The sequence below is a fragment of the Miniopterus natalensis genome, chromosome 13 (assembly GCF_054644295.1).
Source record: "Miniopterus natalensis isolate mMinNat1 chromosome 13, mMinNat1.hap1, whole genome shotgun sequence".
Taxonomy (NCBI): domain Eukaryota; kingdom Metazoa; phylum Chordata; class Mammalia; order Chiroptera; family Miniopteridae; genus Miniopterus; species Miniopterus natalensis.
This window is the reverse complement of record NC_142093.1, coordinates 24,512,527-24,529,997: the sequence shown is the minus strand read 5'-3', so window position 1 is coordinate 24,529,997 and position 17,471 is coordinate 24,512,527. Positions and strand designations below refer to the sequence as shown.

At 33.9% G+C, this 17,471-nt stretch overlaps 1 protein-coding gene and 1 non-coding gene across 2 annotated transcripts in view; one reads left to right on the top strand and one right to left on the bottom strand.

Moving 5' to 3' along the window:
• Window positions 1-17,471, top strand: part of FBXO11 (F-box protein 11) — a 78,048-nt gene that overhangs the window by 50,654 nt on the left and 9,923 nt on the right. The window contains exons 2-12 of the mRNA XM_087823537.1: window positions 5,204-5,331; window positions 5,473-5,554; window positions 6,465-6,609; window positions 7,633-7,762; window positions 8,686-8,769; window positions 8,848-8,980; window positions 9,911-10,017; window positions 10,100-10,211; window positions 10,293-10,399; window positions 10,483-10,620; window positions 16,172-16,389. Coding sequence (XP_087679663.1) covers window positions 5,224-5,331; window positions 5,473-5,554; window positions 6,465-6,609; window positions 7,633-7,762; window positions 8,686-8,769; window positions 8,848-8,980; window positions 9,911-10,017; window positions 10,100-10,211; window positions 10,293-10,399; window positions 10,483-10,620; window positions 16,172-16,389 — 1,364 coding nt within the window. The 5' untranslated portion in view covers window positions 5,204-5,223. The remainder of the gene's footprint in view (window positions 1-5,203; window positions 5,332-5,472; window positions 5,555-6,464; window positions 6,610-7,632; window positions 7,763-8,685; window positions 8,770-8,847; window positions 8,981-9,910; window positions 10,018-10,099; window positions 10,212-10,292; window positions 10,400-10,482; window positions 10,621-16,171; window positions 16,390-17,471) is intronic.
• LOC148091631 (U6 spliceosomal RNA) lies at window positions 15,178-15,284 on the bottom strand. The gene has a single exon (XR_015715598.1). It is a non-coding gene; the product is annotated as a U6 spliceosomal RNA (small nuclear RNA).

The following is a 17,471-nucleotide window of genomic DNA, read 5'->3' as shown; positions in this document are numbered from 1 at the left end:
GAGCAAAAGTGTGGCTGCATAAATCCTAAGGAAGGAAAGAAGTGAAGGAAATTCTCAGGTGCAGAAATGAGAGAAAGCAAATCAAAGCACTAAGAGGGAGGTGATGCTGCTAGATAAACTCAAGGGCCTTTTGGTTCTGGATATATGTCCTAATGGGTCTGGGGTGGAATTTTAATGCACATATGGAGATAAGAAATGTGGCCTTGGGCCTTTTCAGAATACAGCTAGCACTAAGACCAAGGCATGCAGCCTACAACCTGAAATAACTTCTCTAATTGTGCTTAGATTTTAAAAAGTGTCCAACGATAAAACAATCCAAAAGAGAATGAAAATAAGTGTGTAAAATGATTAAGAGAATAAAAAAAGAAAATGAAGTATGGTGAAGTAACAGACCAGTATGAAAAAGAAACAATAAGCCTCAAAAAGGAAAACCAAAGCAACTTTTGAAATTAAAAATATAATCATAGAAATTGGCATTAGATAGATTAAATAGCAGATTAGACAGATATTCTTGCTTTGGCTGAAAAGGAAATCTAGCAATAAGTGGTTAAAAAGAACTAAATTTAAAATGTAATGACCCAGAAGTAAAAGTTGAAAATACAGGGTTAAAAAAGCACTAGGCTAATATAAAACAAAATAAAAAGCTGTTAGGAAAATACCAGCCAAAAATAGATTTCTAAGGCAAAAAGCATTATTAAACATGATGAAAGAAGTAATACTCTGCAAAGAAATAATTATCTTGAAGCTCTATTTCCAAATAACATATCAAAGTATATAAAACAAAATTTACATACTAAAAATAAATGGACTACCTACAGAAAGAGAGGAAAGTTTTATAGGAAATTTCCTTCAAAAGACAATAGACAGGCCGGCCGGGCGTGGCTCTGCCGTTGAGCGTTGACCTAGGATCCAGGCACTCGGGGTTCGATTCCCGGTCAGGGCACATGCCTGGGTTGTGGGCTCGATCAATGACTCTCTCATCATTGATGTTTCTATCTCTCTCTCTCTCTCCCTCTCCTTTCCTCTCTCTGAAATCAATAAAGATATATTAAAAAAAAAAAAAAAGGACAATAGACAAATGAAACCACCACTGCCAACAAAAGTAAAGGTATAGAATATTTGAACACACAGACTTGATATTTTAACATACTTGATATTTTAGATATATTTAAATTTTACTCTAAAAAGTAGAATGTAGATGTTGCTTTGAAGCAGACATGAAACATTTATAGAAACTAACCACATATTAAACTACAAAGGGATGACTCCACAAATACCCAGTCATGTCACACTGGCTATATTTTCTGACTACATTGCAGTACATAGAAAACTTACTTGATTTTCCAAGTTTTGTTTAAAAGTTATGTTAATGGAATATTTAAATGAAATAATAGCTAAAACATTTATTGGATATTTTATGTGAACCAGACATACTGCTTGAGTGTTTTGCATATGTTATTCTATTTACATCCTTTCGATAGTCCTGGGAATTACAAGATACTGTTATCTTTAATAGTTGATAAAATTTAGGCTTAAAAGTGTTAATTTGCCCAAGCTCTGCTGTTGGAAAAACCTCTGTTTTTTAATATTACACTGTTACACCACCTCATCTTTTAAAAACACCTCAAAAGAAATATAACTTATTGAATTATTAAAGTTTAGAATTATTACTAAGATTGGTATTCTAATACCAACAGATCAAGAAATAGAACTTTGCCAGCCACTGCAAAAGCCTTTTATGTGCCCCATTCCAATCATAACTCCATCTTCCCCACAAAAAGTATTTATATGATAATCATTTTCTGGCTTTTAAAAAAAGTGATTTTAATACCAAAGGATACATTCTTAAACAGTGTGCTTTAGTTTCGTTTATCTTTTTCCCCATTGATTTCCCATGCAATTTATTTGTAGATGAAACTGGTACTGTATAGTTTGACCTTACAGTGTTTCTTACAGATTCAGATTTGATGTTATTGTCAAAGCTTCGTAGGTGATGGTATGTTCTTTCATCAGGAAATACATAATGTCTGATTGTTTTTCTTTTTGTGATATTATGGATCTATTGATACTCAGTAGTTAAATCCACTAACTCTTAGAGATTGCAAATTTTTATTATTTCTCATTTTCTTATTCTTTATTTATTGCTAAAATGTTTCTATAGAGAAGCTTGCTCTGATTTCATACTTGGTTACCTGGTGGTTCAGTTTATATAAGAAAGGAAGAAGGAATATTCTATTATTTCCTGTTGTTTTCCAATTTTCAAAATGATAAGTTCGTTTTCAGAAGCATCTTTGAAAGTAGCCTTTTTTTTTTAAGTATCATTATAAACCCGTGGTTTTAAATATATCTCTCTTAGTTCATTCCATTAAGTCTTACTCTAGCTCACATTGTCCTGTCTTTGGCCAGTAGGTGGCTCCCTACTATCATGGAGTTTATATTTTAGTTAAATATATACACATGTAAGAATGTGTATGTATAACCTTAAATCTCACACGCACACACAAAACACTGTATATTGTGGCTTTTAAACGTATTATATATTAAAGATAGTTCCTTATCAGTCTATATAGAACTGCTTTATATTTTGTAATGACCACATAATATTCTATTGTATAGCTAGATCATAGTTTATTTAATAGACCCTTATTGATGAGCATTTGATTCTTACCTTTTAGTACTAGGAACAGTATGCAGTAAAAATCTTGATCCATACTACTTTGCCCACATGTGTGAATATAGCTGCAGAATCAGTTCCTAGAAGTGGAATCGCTAAGTAATAATAGTTATTGCCAAATTGCTCTTAGAGCAATTAAGAACTGTTTTTCCTTTATTTTATCCTTTTGTAATACTAATATGTGATTAGACTTTTGATCTTTGGTAATTTGCTATGTGAAAAATATCTCATTGTCGCTTCTGTTAGCATTTCATTTCTAGTTTCTTTTTTTTTTTTTTTAATTGATTTCAGAAAGAGGGAGAGAGAAAAACATCGATGAGAGTCATTGATTGACTACCTTGTGCTCGTGCATGCCCCCTACTGGGGACAGAGCCCGAAACCTGGGCATATGCCCTGACCAGGAATTGAACCGTGACCTCCTGGTTCATGGGTGGATGCTCAACCACTGAGCCACACCTGCCAGGCCATTTTTAGTTTCTTAATTCTAAATTGTCGGTTCGTGTCCTTGCCTTGGCCCAGTTTTCTACTGAATTATTGGCCTTTTCCCTATTGATTTGTAGACACTCAGATATAATCAAGGAAATTATTACCCTTTTGTGTGATATGTGTTACAAATTTTTTTCCTGATTGTGTTGCTTCTTTTGACTGTTTATGGTATTTATTTTCCAAGCAGAATTTTTAAATGTTTTACATATTACTCAAAATTATTAGTTCTTTTTAATACAGTCTAAACAAAGAAGAGTTAGTGGTACAGAACAGTTGTTTTCCCTGATCGCTTCCAGAGTATGTGCCAGTCTGTTGTCCTTTCACCTCCTAATTCCTTTAGTCTGTATTTCCTATGAACAAGGATATTCTTCTAAATAAACATACTACAGCTATAAAAATCAGAAAGTTATCATTGACACACATTACTGTCTTCTAATCTTTAGACCCCCATTTAAGTTTCACTATTGGTCCTAATAGCAACCTTTTAGCAAAAGGATCTAGTTCAGAACCACACATTCCATTTAGTTGGCATATCTTTTCAGTATTCTTCAGTCTGGAACAATTCCTCAGATTTTCCTTAACTTTCATGGTTTGATTGCAGTTTTAAAGATGATTCAAAACAGATTTGGTTTGTCTGATGTTTCCTTGCGATTAGATTTAGGTTATGCATCTTTGTCAGGAATATTATACATGTGATGCTGTGATCTTATATGCTATCGGGTGGCACCCTGTTTTAATTTGTCCTATTAATGATGATGTTCACTTTGATCACTTGATTAAGGGACTGTCTGATTGGCATCTCTTCTATAGAGTTACTGTTTTTCCCTTTCTACTTAATAAGTTTGTGGGGGGGGGTAGGAGGGTGTTTCAAACATCCCATTCCTTATTAAACTTTCAATTTATTCATTTATTTATAGCACTATAAATTTATGGGTTGCTATTCATTCGTTGGATTATAAGTCTTTTACTATCATGAATTTTGATGCTCCCAACATAATTTCGTGAGTGGGTGACCATTCGGGCTGACTTGTGTCCTTTTGACATATCCTCATCATTCTTTTAATACTTTCTTGTTTCTACCACAAGATATTTCAGGCTCATTTTGTATTTCCCCCACCCTGGAATCAGCCATTTCTGTAAGGAGCCTTTATTTCTTTTATAGATTCAGAAGCCAAACTCCAAATGCTACTCATGCTTGTTGGTATTGGAGTGTCACTGCTTCTAGGCAGGCTCTCTGTCAATGGACAGAGCTATGGAATATATATATACATTCAAACATTTACGTCTATAATTTCTATATCTATTAAATCATGAGTTTTATGTTGATACATTGAATTCTAGTCTAACAACATAGAGTTTATGCTAGTTTTCTCTCTTTTTATATTTTAACTTTCTTCTCTAACAGAAGGTATCTAGCTTCCATTTTCCTGTTTAATTATTTGATCAGTTCCTCTGTTGCATGTTACCAGTCTTCCAGATTTACCATCCCCTCTGCTATGTGATGCCCTCCATGCAGACTTCCGTCTTTCCCTTCTTGAATGCCCTATGCCAGACCACACTCTGTGTGGATGCTCTTTTCATCCTACTTGGTATGTGATACCTTATACCAGGCTGTCCTTCCCATCCCTCTTGGGCTCTAACCATGTAGTACTCAGTCCCTCTCAAGCCCTTCATCAAGTGAACATCCTCCTCACCTGTTTTTTTTAATGCCTTCCTTCCAAGTTTTTTTGTCGTAACCTTGAAAGAACTTCTCTACTTCAGCTTTATGAAAAATATTTTTTTCTATTTTCTTCTAGTGATTTTGTTTCCTTTTTGTATTTATGTATGTGGTGTATTTTGGAATTTATTTTGAAGTAAGAAATAAAGTAGAAAGCCAACATTTCTTTCAGATGGTTATCATCCAGTTAGCTGGAATTTTATATAAAAGTTGTATTCCCAAAAAAAAATTTTTTTAGGAAGCTTTTAAAAGTTTACCGCATCCGTAGAGCTCTTACTATTTTTTTTAATGGATGTCATTTTTCATATTGCTTTTGTTTATAACAGATGATGATGTACCTGCAGATATGGTTGCAGAAGAATCAGGTCCTGGTGCACAAAATAGTCCTTACCAACTTCGCAGAAAAACTCTTTTGCCGAAAAGAACAGCGTGTCCTACGAAGAGCAGTATGGAGGTAAATTAAATATAATTTGCTTTCCTTTTTGTAATGAAAGAATTGTTAGGAAACAAACAAAAAAGGGAATGTCATTTTAGAAGTAATGAATTATGTATGGTAAAAATATTTGCTTAATTAGTTTTCGTTTTGTTTTTGAAGGGTGCCTCAACTTCAACTACAGAAAACTTTGGTCATCGTGCAAAACGTGCAAGAGTATCTGGAAAATCACAAGATCTGGCAGGTATTTCCTATAGGAAAACTAAGGGATGGGTTCAAATAATTTTTTTAATTTTGTTTGATACCAAAATATTAAAATTAAATGTACTTTAATATTACATTTGGGATTGGAAAGGTGATTATTATAGAATAAACATGACAACTTGGACCTCTCCCATTTTGACTTTGTTATATAAAACTACCTTTTGCCCTGGATGGTGTTGCTCAGTGGTTAGAGCATCAGCCTGCACACTTATGGGTAGAGGGTTTGACTCCCAGTCAAGGGCACGTACCTATGTTGCAGGTTCGATCCCCACCTCTAGTTGGGGTGCATGCCAGAGGCAGCCAGTGAATGTCTCTCTCTCACACTGATGTTTCTCTCTTTCTCCCTCCCTCCCTCCCTTCCACACTCTCAAAAAAAAAAATAAAAAATCAATGGACAAAAACATCCTCGGGTGAGGATTAACAAAAAATAATACTTTTTATGTATTTATTTTCACCAGTTGCTGAAATGGCGTATAATAGCTAAAGCAAATACTTAAGATAAAAGAAACAAAATATGTCATCTATGAAAGAAAAATGTTTATAAAGTGATTGTCTTCACAAAATAAAAGCTATTCTTTAGATAAAATGAAAATTATGCTTTTTATTTACTTTATTTATTTATTTTAGTTTTAATCCTCACCTGAGGATATGTTTTTACTGGTTTTAAAAGAAGAGGAAGGGACAGAGAGAGAGAGAGAGACAGTGATCAGCTACCTCCCGTATGTGCCCTGACCAGGAATCGAGCCCATGACCCTTCAGTGCATGGGACCATGCTCCAAGCAACTGAGCCACACCCGCCAGGATGAAAATTATGCTTTTTAAATAATGAGGAAGTCACTACTGACACGATAAATAGGTTGTTTATGTTTTATTTGTTAATCTCTCTATAGCAGCACCTGCTGAACAGTATCTTCAGGAGAAACTGCCAGATGAAGTGGTTCTAAAAATCTTCTCTTACTTGCTGGAACAGGATCTTTGTAGAGCAGCTTGTGTGTGTAAACGCTTCAGTGAGCTTGCTAATGATCCAATTTTGTGGTAAGTGAAAATTTATTTCTTATTATCTTAAGATGTATTATTTGCTGCCCAAAATACTGAAGATGGTAGGGAAGTTGAAGTGTGAGTTGGTGATTATAATTAAAAAGAACAAAAATTAGATTGCTTGTAAATTCTAAGTTACCTGTTTATCACAAATGTGAGTTGTCAATTTAGGTAGTATATAAAACAATAAATGAAGTATTTTCTCTGATATTTATCAATAAATAGCAACTGTGTGAAATGTTTTTCATTTAATTGCTTTTTAAAAACAGAACTGAGTCTAATATAAACAGCTAATTAATTAAATTTGGTAGTTTAGTGAGAATGTGTGTTTTATCCATCACTTTTGGAAACTACTTGGATAGTTACATTTATGAGCTTAAAATATGCATTCCCTTTGACCCAGTAATTCCACTTCTGAAAATATACCTTATGTACAAATTTTTCATAATGGTAATGGCATACATAGTTAATAGTGGGGGGAAATTAAAAATTATGTCTATTAATGAAATGGACTAAGTGAAGACAATGTAATGTCTGTTTGGAGGGTTGGGGTATAGTCATAAACAGTGACTTACACAGTTTTTAATAGCATGAGAAAATGCTATGTTGAAAAGAGCCCTGGCCAGGTAGTTCAGTTGGTTAGTGTTAGTCCAATGTGCCAAGGGTTTCAGGTTTAATCCCCAGTCAGGGCACATCCAAGAAACAAGCAATGAATGCATTAATGGGTGGAGCAGTATATCGCTGTTTCTTTCTCTTTCTCTCTGTTTTTTCCTCCCCTCCCCCTTTTCTCTCTCTAAAATCAATCAATAAAAATTGAAAAAAGTGAAAAGAGCAGAATACAAAATTTTGTTTTTTTATGTTCTATAAACTGTAACAAATGAAACTAACTGTAGATAAAATGACGAAGGAAATGTAGTAAACTTAATAATTATTAAAAATATAGGTTATCTCTAAATAATTTTTTGTAATTATTTAAAAGACTTTTTATGAAGAACTCTTTAATTCCTTTCCCACCTTCAGGAAACGATTATATATGGAAGTATTTGAATATACCCGCCCTATGATGCATCCTGAACCTGGCAAATTCTACCAGATTAATCCAGAAGAATATGAACATCCAAATCCCTGGAAAGAGAGTTTCCAGCAGTTGGTATGACGTATAAATAGAAAAAATATTGGTTTATGTATATTACATATTTGTAGATAAAATTTCCTCTTTTAAAAATTTAAACTCATGCAGGGAGGTATTTATATTATCATACAAACCTATTTTATGAACCTTGTGAAAAGGGGAAATGTTCCAGGTATTCCATGACTTACTGAGAGAGGCATTTTGCCGCACTCATAATGACAGGTGTTATGACTCTGATGAAGTAATAGATACTACAAAGGAATATGTATCACTGGACAAAGACATTTAACCTGACAATAAAATAATTAAGTTGGGTTTTTTTAAATTAATCTCAAGAATAAGTATCAAGGCAGTGAACATTTATCAACCAACAAAATATTCAACAATTTCACTATTGATGTTACTAATTTAAACAGTAACAGTAAACATCAGTAGTCTGGGAGCAATTATACTTTCTATGGGTCTGTTTAAACTTTTGTTTAAATTATTAGTGTTCATTAGTTGTTTTAAAGTTTCATGTTTAGCTTAATTTTCATATAGTCCTTTACAAATGGTTCTCAACTAGAGTGATTGTGCTCCACAGGGGACATTTGGCAACTTCTGGAGACATTTTTAGTTGTCACAGTTGGAGAACAGAGTGCTACTGGTAGCTAGTGGGCAGAGACCAAGAATGCTGCTAAGCATTCTACAATACACAGGACAGCCCCCATGACAAAGGAACTGTCTGTCCAAAAATATCAGAGTGCTGAGATGAGAAACCATGTCCTTTCTTACTGGATATTAGTGAGTCATAAGCTGTTCCAGATTTTACATTGCACTATGCAACAGAAAATTAGTTGGAATAATTGGTCTTTTTTTATATATTTAATTTAAAATATTCATACAGTACTAAATTAATTTAGAAGGTAATTTTTTCTTCTTTTTTTTTTTTTGACATTAAGTATAAAGGTGCACATGTAAAGCCAGGATTTGCTGAACATTTCTACAGTAACCCTGCAAGATATAAAGGAAGAGAAAATATGTTGGTATGTTTGATCTGTGTTTTTATAGGACTTAAAATGGTAATCTTTCAGTTCTATATTGACACTTTTATTTTTTTCTAGTATTATGATACAATTGAAGATGCCCTTGGTGGGGTACAAGAAGCTCATTTTGATGGACTTATCTTTGTTCATTCTGGAATATATACTGATGAATGGATATATATTGAATCTCCAATTACCATGATTGGTGCAGGTATTTTGAAATGCATTGTTATTAGAATTTTACCAGTTTTACTTACATAGTGGGTTTATAAAATGCTAGTGACTTAAAATTTAGGTAACTTTGATAATACCTTAATGGTAGGAAAGACTAAGAATTAAATATTATGCATATTTTATATGATAGAAATGAAAACAGAGTTCAGAAATTGTAGCTGTATCAGTTTTTTAAGCTATATATATTTCTTAGTCACTGCTTTGTCCAACTGCCTTAGTTATTTATTCATTAAGAAAAGAAAAATGTTTGTTAGTCTTAAGTATTTTTGCACTATGTAAAATCTGTTTTTATGCTCAAGTTTCTAAGAATAAATGTAATAAAGTACTGAGCACTGATCAGTCATTTGAAGATTTATGCTATCTCTAATTTTTTAAGGACACAGTGCATAGACTATTTTAAGATGGCTAGTTATTATTACTTGTTAATAAAATTTGCATTTACTGCCCTTCTGCTTTCCTCCCCCATGTCCACCATAAAGAAAAGTGGGGGAGAGTGTAGAAAATTTCTGCCTAGTGATTTTTATTACTTTACAAATCAAGGCCAGTTTTGGAAATATGTTTAAATAAAGAGGCCTTTTTCGATATTAAATACTATTTGTAGTTAAATCTTACTAGAAGTATATTATACATGGATTTCTGTATGATACTCAGACAATATACTGCCTGTAGTAAAGGCCAGTGAAAGAGTTATCAATAAAATGAGTACTAGTCCTCTCCACTCAGTATTAATAACTTTTAAAAGTTCTCCCTCCAAAAATTACTCAACTTCAGAACAGTGAAAAAAGTTCTCTACTGTATTACTAGTTTTATAGCAAAGTATTTTTAAAGTGTATTTTAAAAAGTAATTTTTAAATTTCCATTTCATCTGTCTGATAAAGGTAATATGCTTTAAATATCTTCTCCACAGCACCTGGAAAAGTAGCAGACAAAGTTATAATTGAAAACACTAGAGATTCAACCTTTGTTTTTATGGAAGGTTCTGAGGATGCTTATGTTGGATATATGACAATAAGGGTAAGAAATTTTAAGATTTAAAATAATTTGTTGAAATCATTAAAGCAGTGGTTGTTTATTTAACAAATTTTCTACTTTTCAGTTTAACCCTGATGACAAATCTGCTCAACACCACAATGCACATCACTGCTTAGAGATTACAGTAAATTGTAGTCCTATTATTGATCACTGTATCATCAGAAGTACATGTACAGGTTAGTGTTTCCTTTATGTTTTATTATAAAATGAGTCTGTTGTTGCCCAGCAGATTTTTAAATAAATTTTTTTTTTTACAGTTGGCTCTGCAGTATGTGTTAGTGGTCAAGGAGCATGTCCCACTATCAAGCACTGTAATATCAGCGACTGTGAAAATGTTGGACTTTATATAACAGATCATGCACAGGTATTTTTTTAATTTTGTGGTTTTATTTTTTTTTAATATTTTTTCAAGTTTTACTAATGTTTATTTCTGATTATTTGTTGTAGGGAATATATGAGGATAATGAAATTTCCAATAATGCTTTAGCTGGGATTTGGGTTAAAAATCATGGAAACCCAATTATTAGACGGAATCATATTCATCATGGACGTGATGTTGGTGTGTTCACATTTGATCATGGCATGGTAAGAACATTTATTCTTTTTTTTTCTTTTTAAAAGTTTTTCTTGATTTCAGAGAGAGAAAGAGAGAGGGGGGAGAGAGAGAGAGAGAGAGAGAGAGAGAGAGAGAGAGAGAAACATCAATGATGAGAAAGTCGTCATTGATCGGCTGCCTCCTGCACATCCCCAACTGGGGATCGAGCCCACAACCCAGGCATGCGCCCTGACCGAGAATTGAACTGTGATCTCCTGGATCCTAGGTCAATGCTCAACCGCTGAGTCACGCCCGGCCGGGCCGTATGTTCCTTTTTTTATTTATTTAAAATATTACAGCCCGGGCGGGCGTGGCTCAGCGGTTGAGCGTCGACCTAGGATCCAGGCGATCACAGTTCAGTTCTCGGTCAGGGCACATGCCTGGGTTGTGGGCTCGTTCCCCAGTCGGGGGCATGCAGGAGGCAGCCTATCAATGACTCTCTCATCATTGATGTTTCTATCTCTCTCCCTCAACTTTCCTCTCTCTGAAATCAATAAAGACATATTAAAATATGTATATATATTACAAATGTCCCTTTATCTCCCCAATGACCCATTCCACCCCATCCCACCACCCCCTTCTCCAGTTCACCTCCCCACCATTGTCCATGTCCTTGGGTTGTGCATATATGCATATAAATTCTTTGGTTACTCTCTTAAGAAACTTGGCTGTCTTCTCTATTATATGCTGTGTACTTTAAGTTTTATGTGACTTCTTCAAATCTGTGTTCTTGACTGTCTCCATAGTTTTGTCTCTTTTTCTGTTTTGTTTTCCATTGGTTTTTATCTCTAATTTTTAAAATGTATTTTTGTTTTATGGAATCTTTCTAATGTACGTAAAACTAGAGAGAATAGTACAGTGAATCCCCATATACCCACCTCCACCTTCAACAACTATCAATTCATGGCCAACTTTGTTTCATCTATACCTTCTTGCTCACTCCTTACTCTCTTCTTTATTCTCTGGATTATTTTGAAGCAATCCTGACATTATACCACCTGTAAATATTTCAGCATGTATCTTTAAAAAATGGGGGTTCTTTCTTCTATCTTTCACATAACCACAATGCCAATCTCTCTGCTAAAAATAATGTTCACAGTTCCCTAATTACCTTTGTTTAATATTAAATCCATTGCAGAGTGTTATTTTTGTTCAATAAATTAAAATGCCGTAACGATGCCAAATTGATAAAAAATTTTCGATAACATTTGTTCTAAATTTATTAATTTAACTCATGACAGATTGACGGATGACAGATTCTCTGTGTTGAAATCTGGCCAACCTCTTTCTTCTCCTCTAACTTTACTTTGGATATTCTTCCTTAGATAGGAAACTTTATATGACAGAAATTACACATAATATAGTATGTTTTCTTCAGATTTATTTCTTGTGCCTGAGTTATTTCTATGAAAATATTACTCCGTCTCCTCTTCTCCTGTGTTCTATTCATGCCACTAGATCTCATCACTCTAGTGGATCATTGGGTAGACTTATTAGAACCTCCGTTACTTAGGAGAAGCTACCTTGCTGAAGGTTTAAGGTAACATCTGTGCTCCCAGCACCTTGCTCTTCCTTATCCACATTTCACAGTATTTGGCAGGAACTTTATAGATTATAGTTTGGAGTTATAGAAGTTTATTTCAATGAAGATGGCATATTTTTTCTCCCTACTTTTTGTTCTGTTGGGGGTGGGTTTGGAGAGTTTTAAGAGAAACACTTGAATGCCTTTTACTTTATATTTAATAAAAAATACTTCATTTCAAAAAATTTTAAGTGTTTAGTCTTACCTTTTATTTTTATATCAGTGTTTTTAACTTGATAGAATGATAATTTGCAGTAATGTGTATGGCAGAAATTTAGAAATGTTTGTGCCAATAAGTTTATGAGCTTTTATTTTAAATATAGAAGAAGCTATTAGCAATCTGGTATCTTCTGGTAGGGCATTAAATCACATTATAATATGGGGTAAAATGTTCGTGCCTTTAGAGTTTTGTATAAAAGATGGAGCCTTTGTGGTTTGCATTTAAAAGGCAAAGTAGAATTCTGTCTAAATTCTACCTTCAGTTCTGTATTATTAGACCATTTTGCACTGGCAGCATCTTTTAACAAAACAGATGCATTTCATTAAGATGTATTTTAGCCCTGGCCGGTTTTGCTCAGTGGTTAGAGCGCCAGCCCTCAGACTGAAGGGTTCCGGGTTCGATTCTGATAAAGGGCACGTACCTCGGTTGCGAGCTTGATTCCTGGCCCCGGTGGGGGCACATTTGAGAGGCAACCAATCGATGTGTCTCTCTCACATCGATGTTTCTCTCTCTGTCCCTCTCCGCCCCCTTCCACTCTCTAAAAGATAAATGGAAAAAATATCTTCAGATGAGGATTAATCAAAAAAAATATATATATATTTTAAAACAAAATTACATTAACTGAGCCCTTTAACCCAGAATACTAATGAGATATAGGTTCTCTTGTAAAATTATAAAACTGTAAGCCAGTCAGTGATTCTTTCTGAGTGTGATAAAACCAGTTGTAGCATTGTAGAGGCTTCTGGTTTTAAGACATGAAGAAAAAAAAATTTTTGCTGCTTTCTTTTCTTGAAAGTTACCATAAAACAAAAGATAGTGATTACAAACTCCATCACTGATAGAGTAGGGAACATTTTTTAACCATAATCTGAATTAAATATGGTCAATGACCTTGTGCCTCCTATGACCAGGGCAACCAGTCCAGATTAGAGGGGGTTATAAAACCTGCTTATATTTAGGAAGATAAATTAGTAAACCTAATGGGAATGTAAACATATTAAGAGGTAATTTAAACAACCAATATCAAGTTTAGGATAGATTATCACTAGAGATCTAAGCAAAGGAGAATAACAAAATAATTACTAACTTCAGGGAAAATAAAAAGTTGTGCAGCGCTCAGCCAGCGTGGCTCAGCGGTTGAATGTCAACTTGTGATCCAGGAGATCTCCATTCAATCCTTGTCGGGGCACATGCCAGGGATTTAGGCTCGATACCCAGCAGGGGGCGTGCAAGAGGCAGCCTATCAATGACTGTGTCATCATTGATGTTTCTAGCTCTCTTTCCCTCTCCCTTTCTCTCTCTGAAATCAATAAAAATATATTTAAAAAAAAAAAGTTGTGCAGCAAAGAATATGTAGTTATACACTATGGCTCAGTTCTAAATAGCACACTGATCTAGCCAAAATTATGAAGTAGAGAGTGGTCTGCTATTTGCCTAAATAAACTTGTGGATCTAGTTGACGCTCTCATTGTACAAAAGTAAAACCTAAAAAAAACAGGAAGAGCATTCCTGTATTTAAATAATTTTTAGTCAATATATAGCAAAGTACTTGCAGTACTACTGTATGTTTAACGAGGATAGCCAGTATATGACAGTGGCTTGCTATTGGAATCCTCATGGAAGCCCAATAAATAGCACACCTTTCCCTGCCACATTCTGAACAAATTAAGAAATAAAGCCATGAAGTAGCATGAGGAGGGTGAAATAATATCTTTATTACTCTTAAAGGTTAAGTTAGAAGATACAGCTTAAAATGAGAACCAAATTGGGTCTGTTTAACTGAACCCCCAAATTAAATAGGCTTACCCACTTAATCATGGGCAGTGTTTGTGAGTAGTAGCAGAAGACATTTTACCTTAAGGATAGCTCACTTCCATAAGGAAAAGGGTGAAGCTGAATTGAAGCACACCCGGTTTATTCTTTCCCAGATGTACCAGTCAGATAAGTCATTTAACTCGAGGCAGAGAGAAACTTGAGACTAATTGAGCTCCCTTCTCAATGATAAAAACATCAGAAAAAAGTTTGTTTCAATAGAACATTAAATTCTTTTAGCTTAGCCTCTTTTTAAATTTGTTTTTGTTTCTTTGATGCTCAGTTTTGCAATAATGGCCTGTATGTTCACCCAATGTACATTATTTGGTATAAAATCAAAAAAGAAAAAACTTTTATATTTAAAGAAGCTGTTTTTTATGTAACCCCCAACTTAAAAAAAAAAAAAGATTGTAATCCAAATGTAAAGTGGTAAATTATAGATAATTTACACTTTTATCTCTGGAAAGTGAAACCTGAAAACTACTTCTGAATGTTATGCTTAAAGATCCATGTTTTTAAAAGAGTTAAATATGTACTAGAATATTCAGAATTACATCCTATTTTAAACTCTTCTAGATTTCTATGGCAAAAAGTTTGTCAAAGCTTACTTGAGTGCTTGCTGTGTATAAAGTTTTGTATAGTTGGATATTCCTTTCTCTCCAAAAGCTTACGATCAGGTACAAATGCATATGAGAAATATAGAAATAGTACAGATCAGTACATGGAAGTAGCATAAGAAAATACTTAGTGCTAAAGGGAATTTAATAAGGGGAGAGCATGTTGTGTGTGTGTGTGTGTGCGCGCTCGCACACATGCATATACGTGTGCGTAGCGAAAAGTCGCAATTTTGCTGTTGAGTGCCACACGTTGTGCTTTAACTCCTATTGTTTCTTCCAAGCTAATCAAAGGGTGTGAGGACATTGGGGCACTACACAAAATATGGAACACTTAACAAATTTTTTATGTATAATCCTTGTGCAGTAGCCATGCTAATGTCCGTCCGTATAGTTCCAACTTTAGTATGCGTATTGCGAAAACAAGCATGAGCACATTTCAATTTTTGAAGAGATAGACAAGGGGAATAAAGTGGTTTTTAGAAGTACCACCTTGTTAATATCTCATTTTTTTCTCTTAATATTCAATCTTGATTCTTAGGACTTAAGATATCAGTATTAAAGTACTTTTATTCTCATTATATAATAAATAATACATGTCCACTATAGAAAATTTAAGAAATTCAGAGAAGTTATGAAGGATACAAAAATCATCCATAATACCACATCACACCTTCATGTTTTTGTTTAATCCTTCAAGTTGTTTTTCTTTAAGTAAAATTGAGATCATATGTAATGTATACTACCTTGAAGTACATACTGTTCTTTTCATTTTAACATGATAGTATATATACCATGAGCATAAGTCTTCAAAAACATTTTATTTAGCCAGTTTACTATTATTAGGCTAGTATGAAAATTATTTTGTATGTCTTTTTCTGTGGGCTCTGATTGTATCCTTAGGTCAGCTTATCCTTAGGTCAGCTTATTAGAAGTTGATTTCTTGGGACATTTTTAAGGCTACAAGGATTTATTTTCTTTAATATTTATAAATCTTTTGTTGAAGGATATGCATACTTATTGGGAAATGGTATTTATTTGCATTTGTTGAATAAATCCCTATTTCTTTTTCCTGGCATTGAATATATTCAGACTAATTAGAGGATTAATATTTCTATTGTACAAAAATGAAAACATTTTCTTCCATGTTTATCATTTGAAATTTGGTGTGTATCTGTCTAGGTTTTATTCTTACTCTTGAACATCTCTGTAATTTTGAAGTGTACATTTAAAAGTCTGTGGGGTTTTTTTTTTAATGTTTTTCTTTTGGAAACTAGCCTTACCTACAGGTTTAAAATCTGTGTTTTTTTCAGGGTTACTTTGAAAGTTGCAACATACACAGAAACAGAATAGCAGGCTTTGAAGTAAAAGCCTATGCTAACCCCACAGTGGTTCGATGTGAAATTCATCATGGACAGACCGGAGGAATATATGTCCATGAAAAAGGAAGAGGACAGTTCATAGAGAATAAAATCTATGCAAACAACTTTGCAGGTGTATGGATTACCTCAAATAGTGACCCAACAATAAGGTATTTATATATATTATGAATGGCAATTACTTTTTTACTTTGTTTTATGTTATAAGAAAAGTCAAGATACTTAGCTTTAACTCTTAATGTTTTTCCTAGACACCTCACTACTATAAAGTAGCTTTTCCCAGTAAAAGTCTGTGCATCTGAATGCGCATAGCTATTGCATTTATTTTTTAGTGTGTTCTGTTCATTTTTTTATTAGTGATCTAAGCCATTCACAATATTACTTTATGAACAATTCTGAATGCTCTGATTTTAACTTTAAATTCATCAAAATGCACTGTAGACGAGTAAAAAGGACTGTGACCTTCTCTTGGAACTACAATGACCTGTCTCTCTCTCTCTTTCTCTTTTTTTTTTTAAAGAATAGTTTATTGATTTTTAGATAGAGAGGAAGCAGGGGTGAGGGGGGTGGAAAGAAGCATCAATGTGAGAGCACAGTGCCCCCTACCAGGAATTGAGCCAGCAACCCCGGGCATGTGCCCTTGACAGGGAATCAAATAGGCAACCTCCTGATACATGGGATGACGCCCAACCAACCGAGCCACTCTGCTGGTCAGGGCTCTTTCTTTTTTTTTTTTCCCCCTGAGAGTCAGCCAATAGAGTAACTCAGGAAACTAATTATCTCAAAGATTTTGAACAGAGAGACCAAGAATAACAAAAAGTCAAAACTTCAAGCAGTCACTTTTTTTTAATAGTTTCTACTACTCGCTCTGGTCACAGGAACGAAACAAATAGATCCAGGCTTTAAAGGCATTGGTTAAGACTATTGAACTATTATAATTTAATTAAAAACCATGATGTATTTTTGTCATTTTATTTTCCACTGGTTTTATGAGAGTATGGGGTTTCTATCTTGTTAATATTCAGCAAATGTGTCTAGATCAGCTTTATAAAAGTTATTTTGAATGTGTTAGCTGTTTTGAGGGGAGTTTTTAAGAATGCTATTTTGTCTCAGATATTAGATAGCTTTTCCAGAGCTTTAGGTCTTAGAACTAGAAGGGAATTTAAAAATCGTCTAGTCTGAGTCCCTCATTTGATGGATTAGGAAACTGAGGATTATAGAAGTTAAATAATTT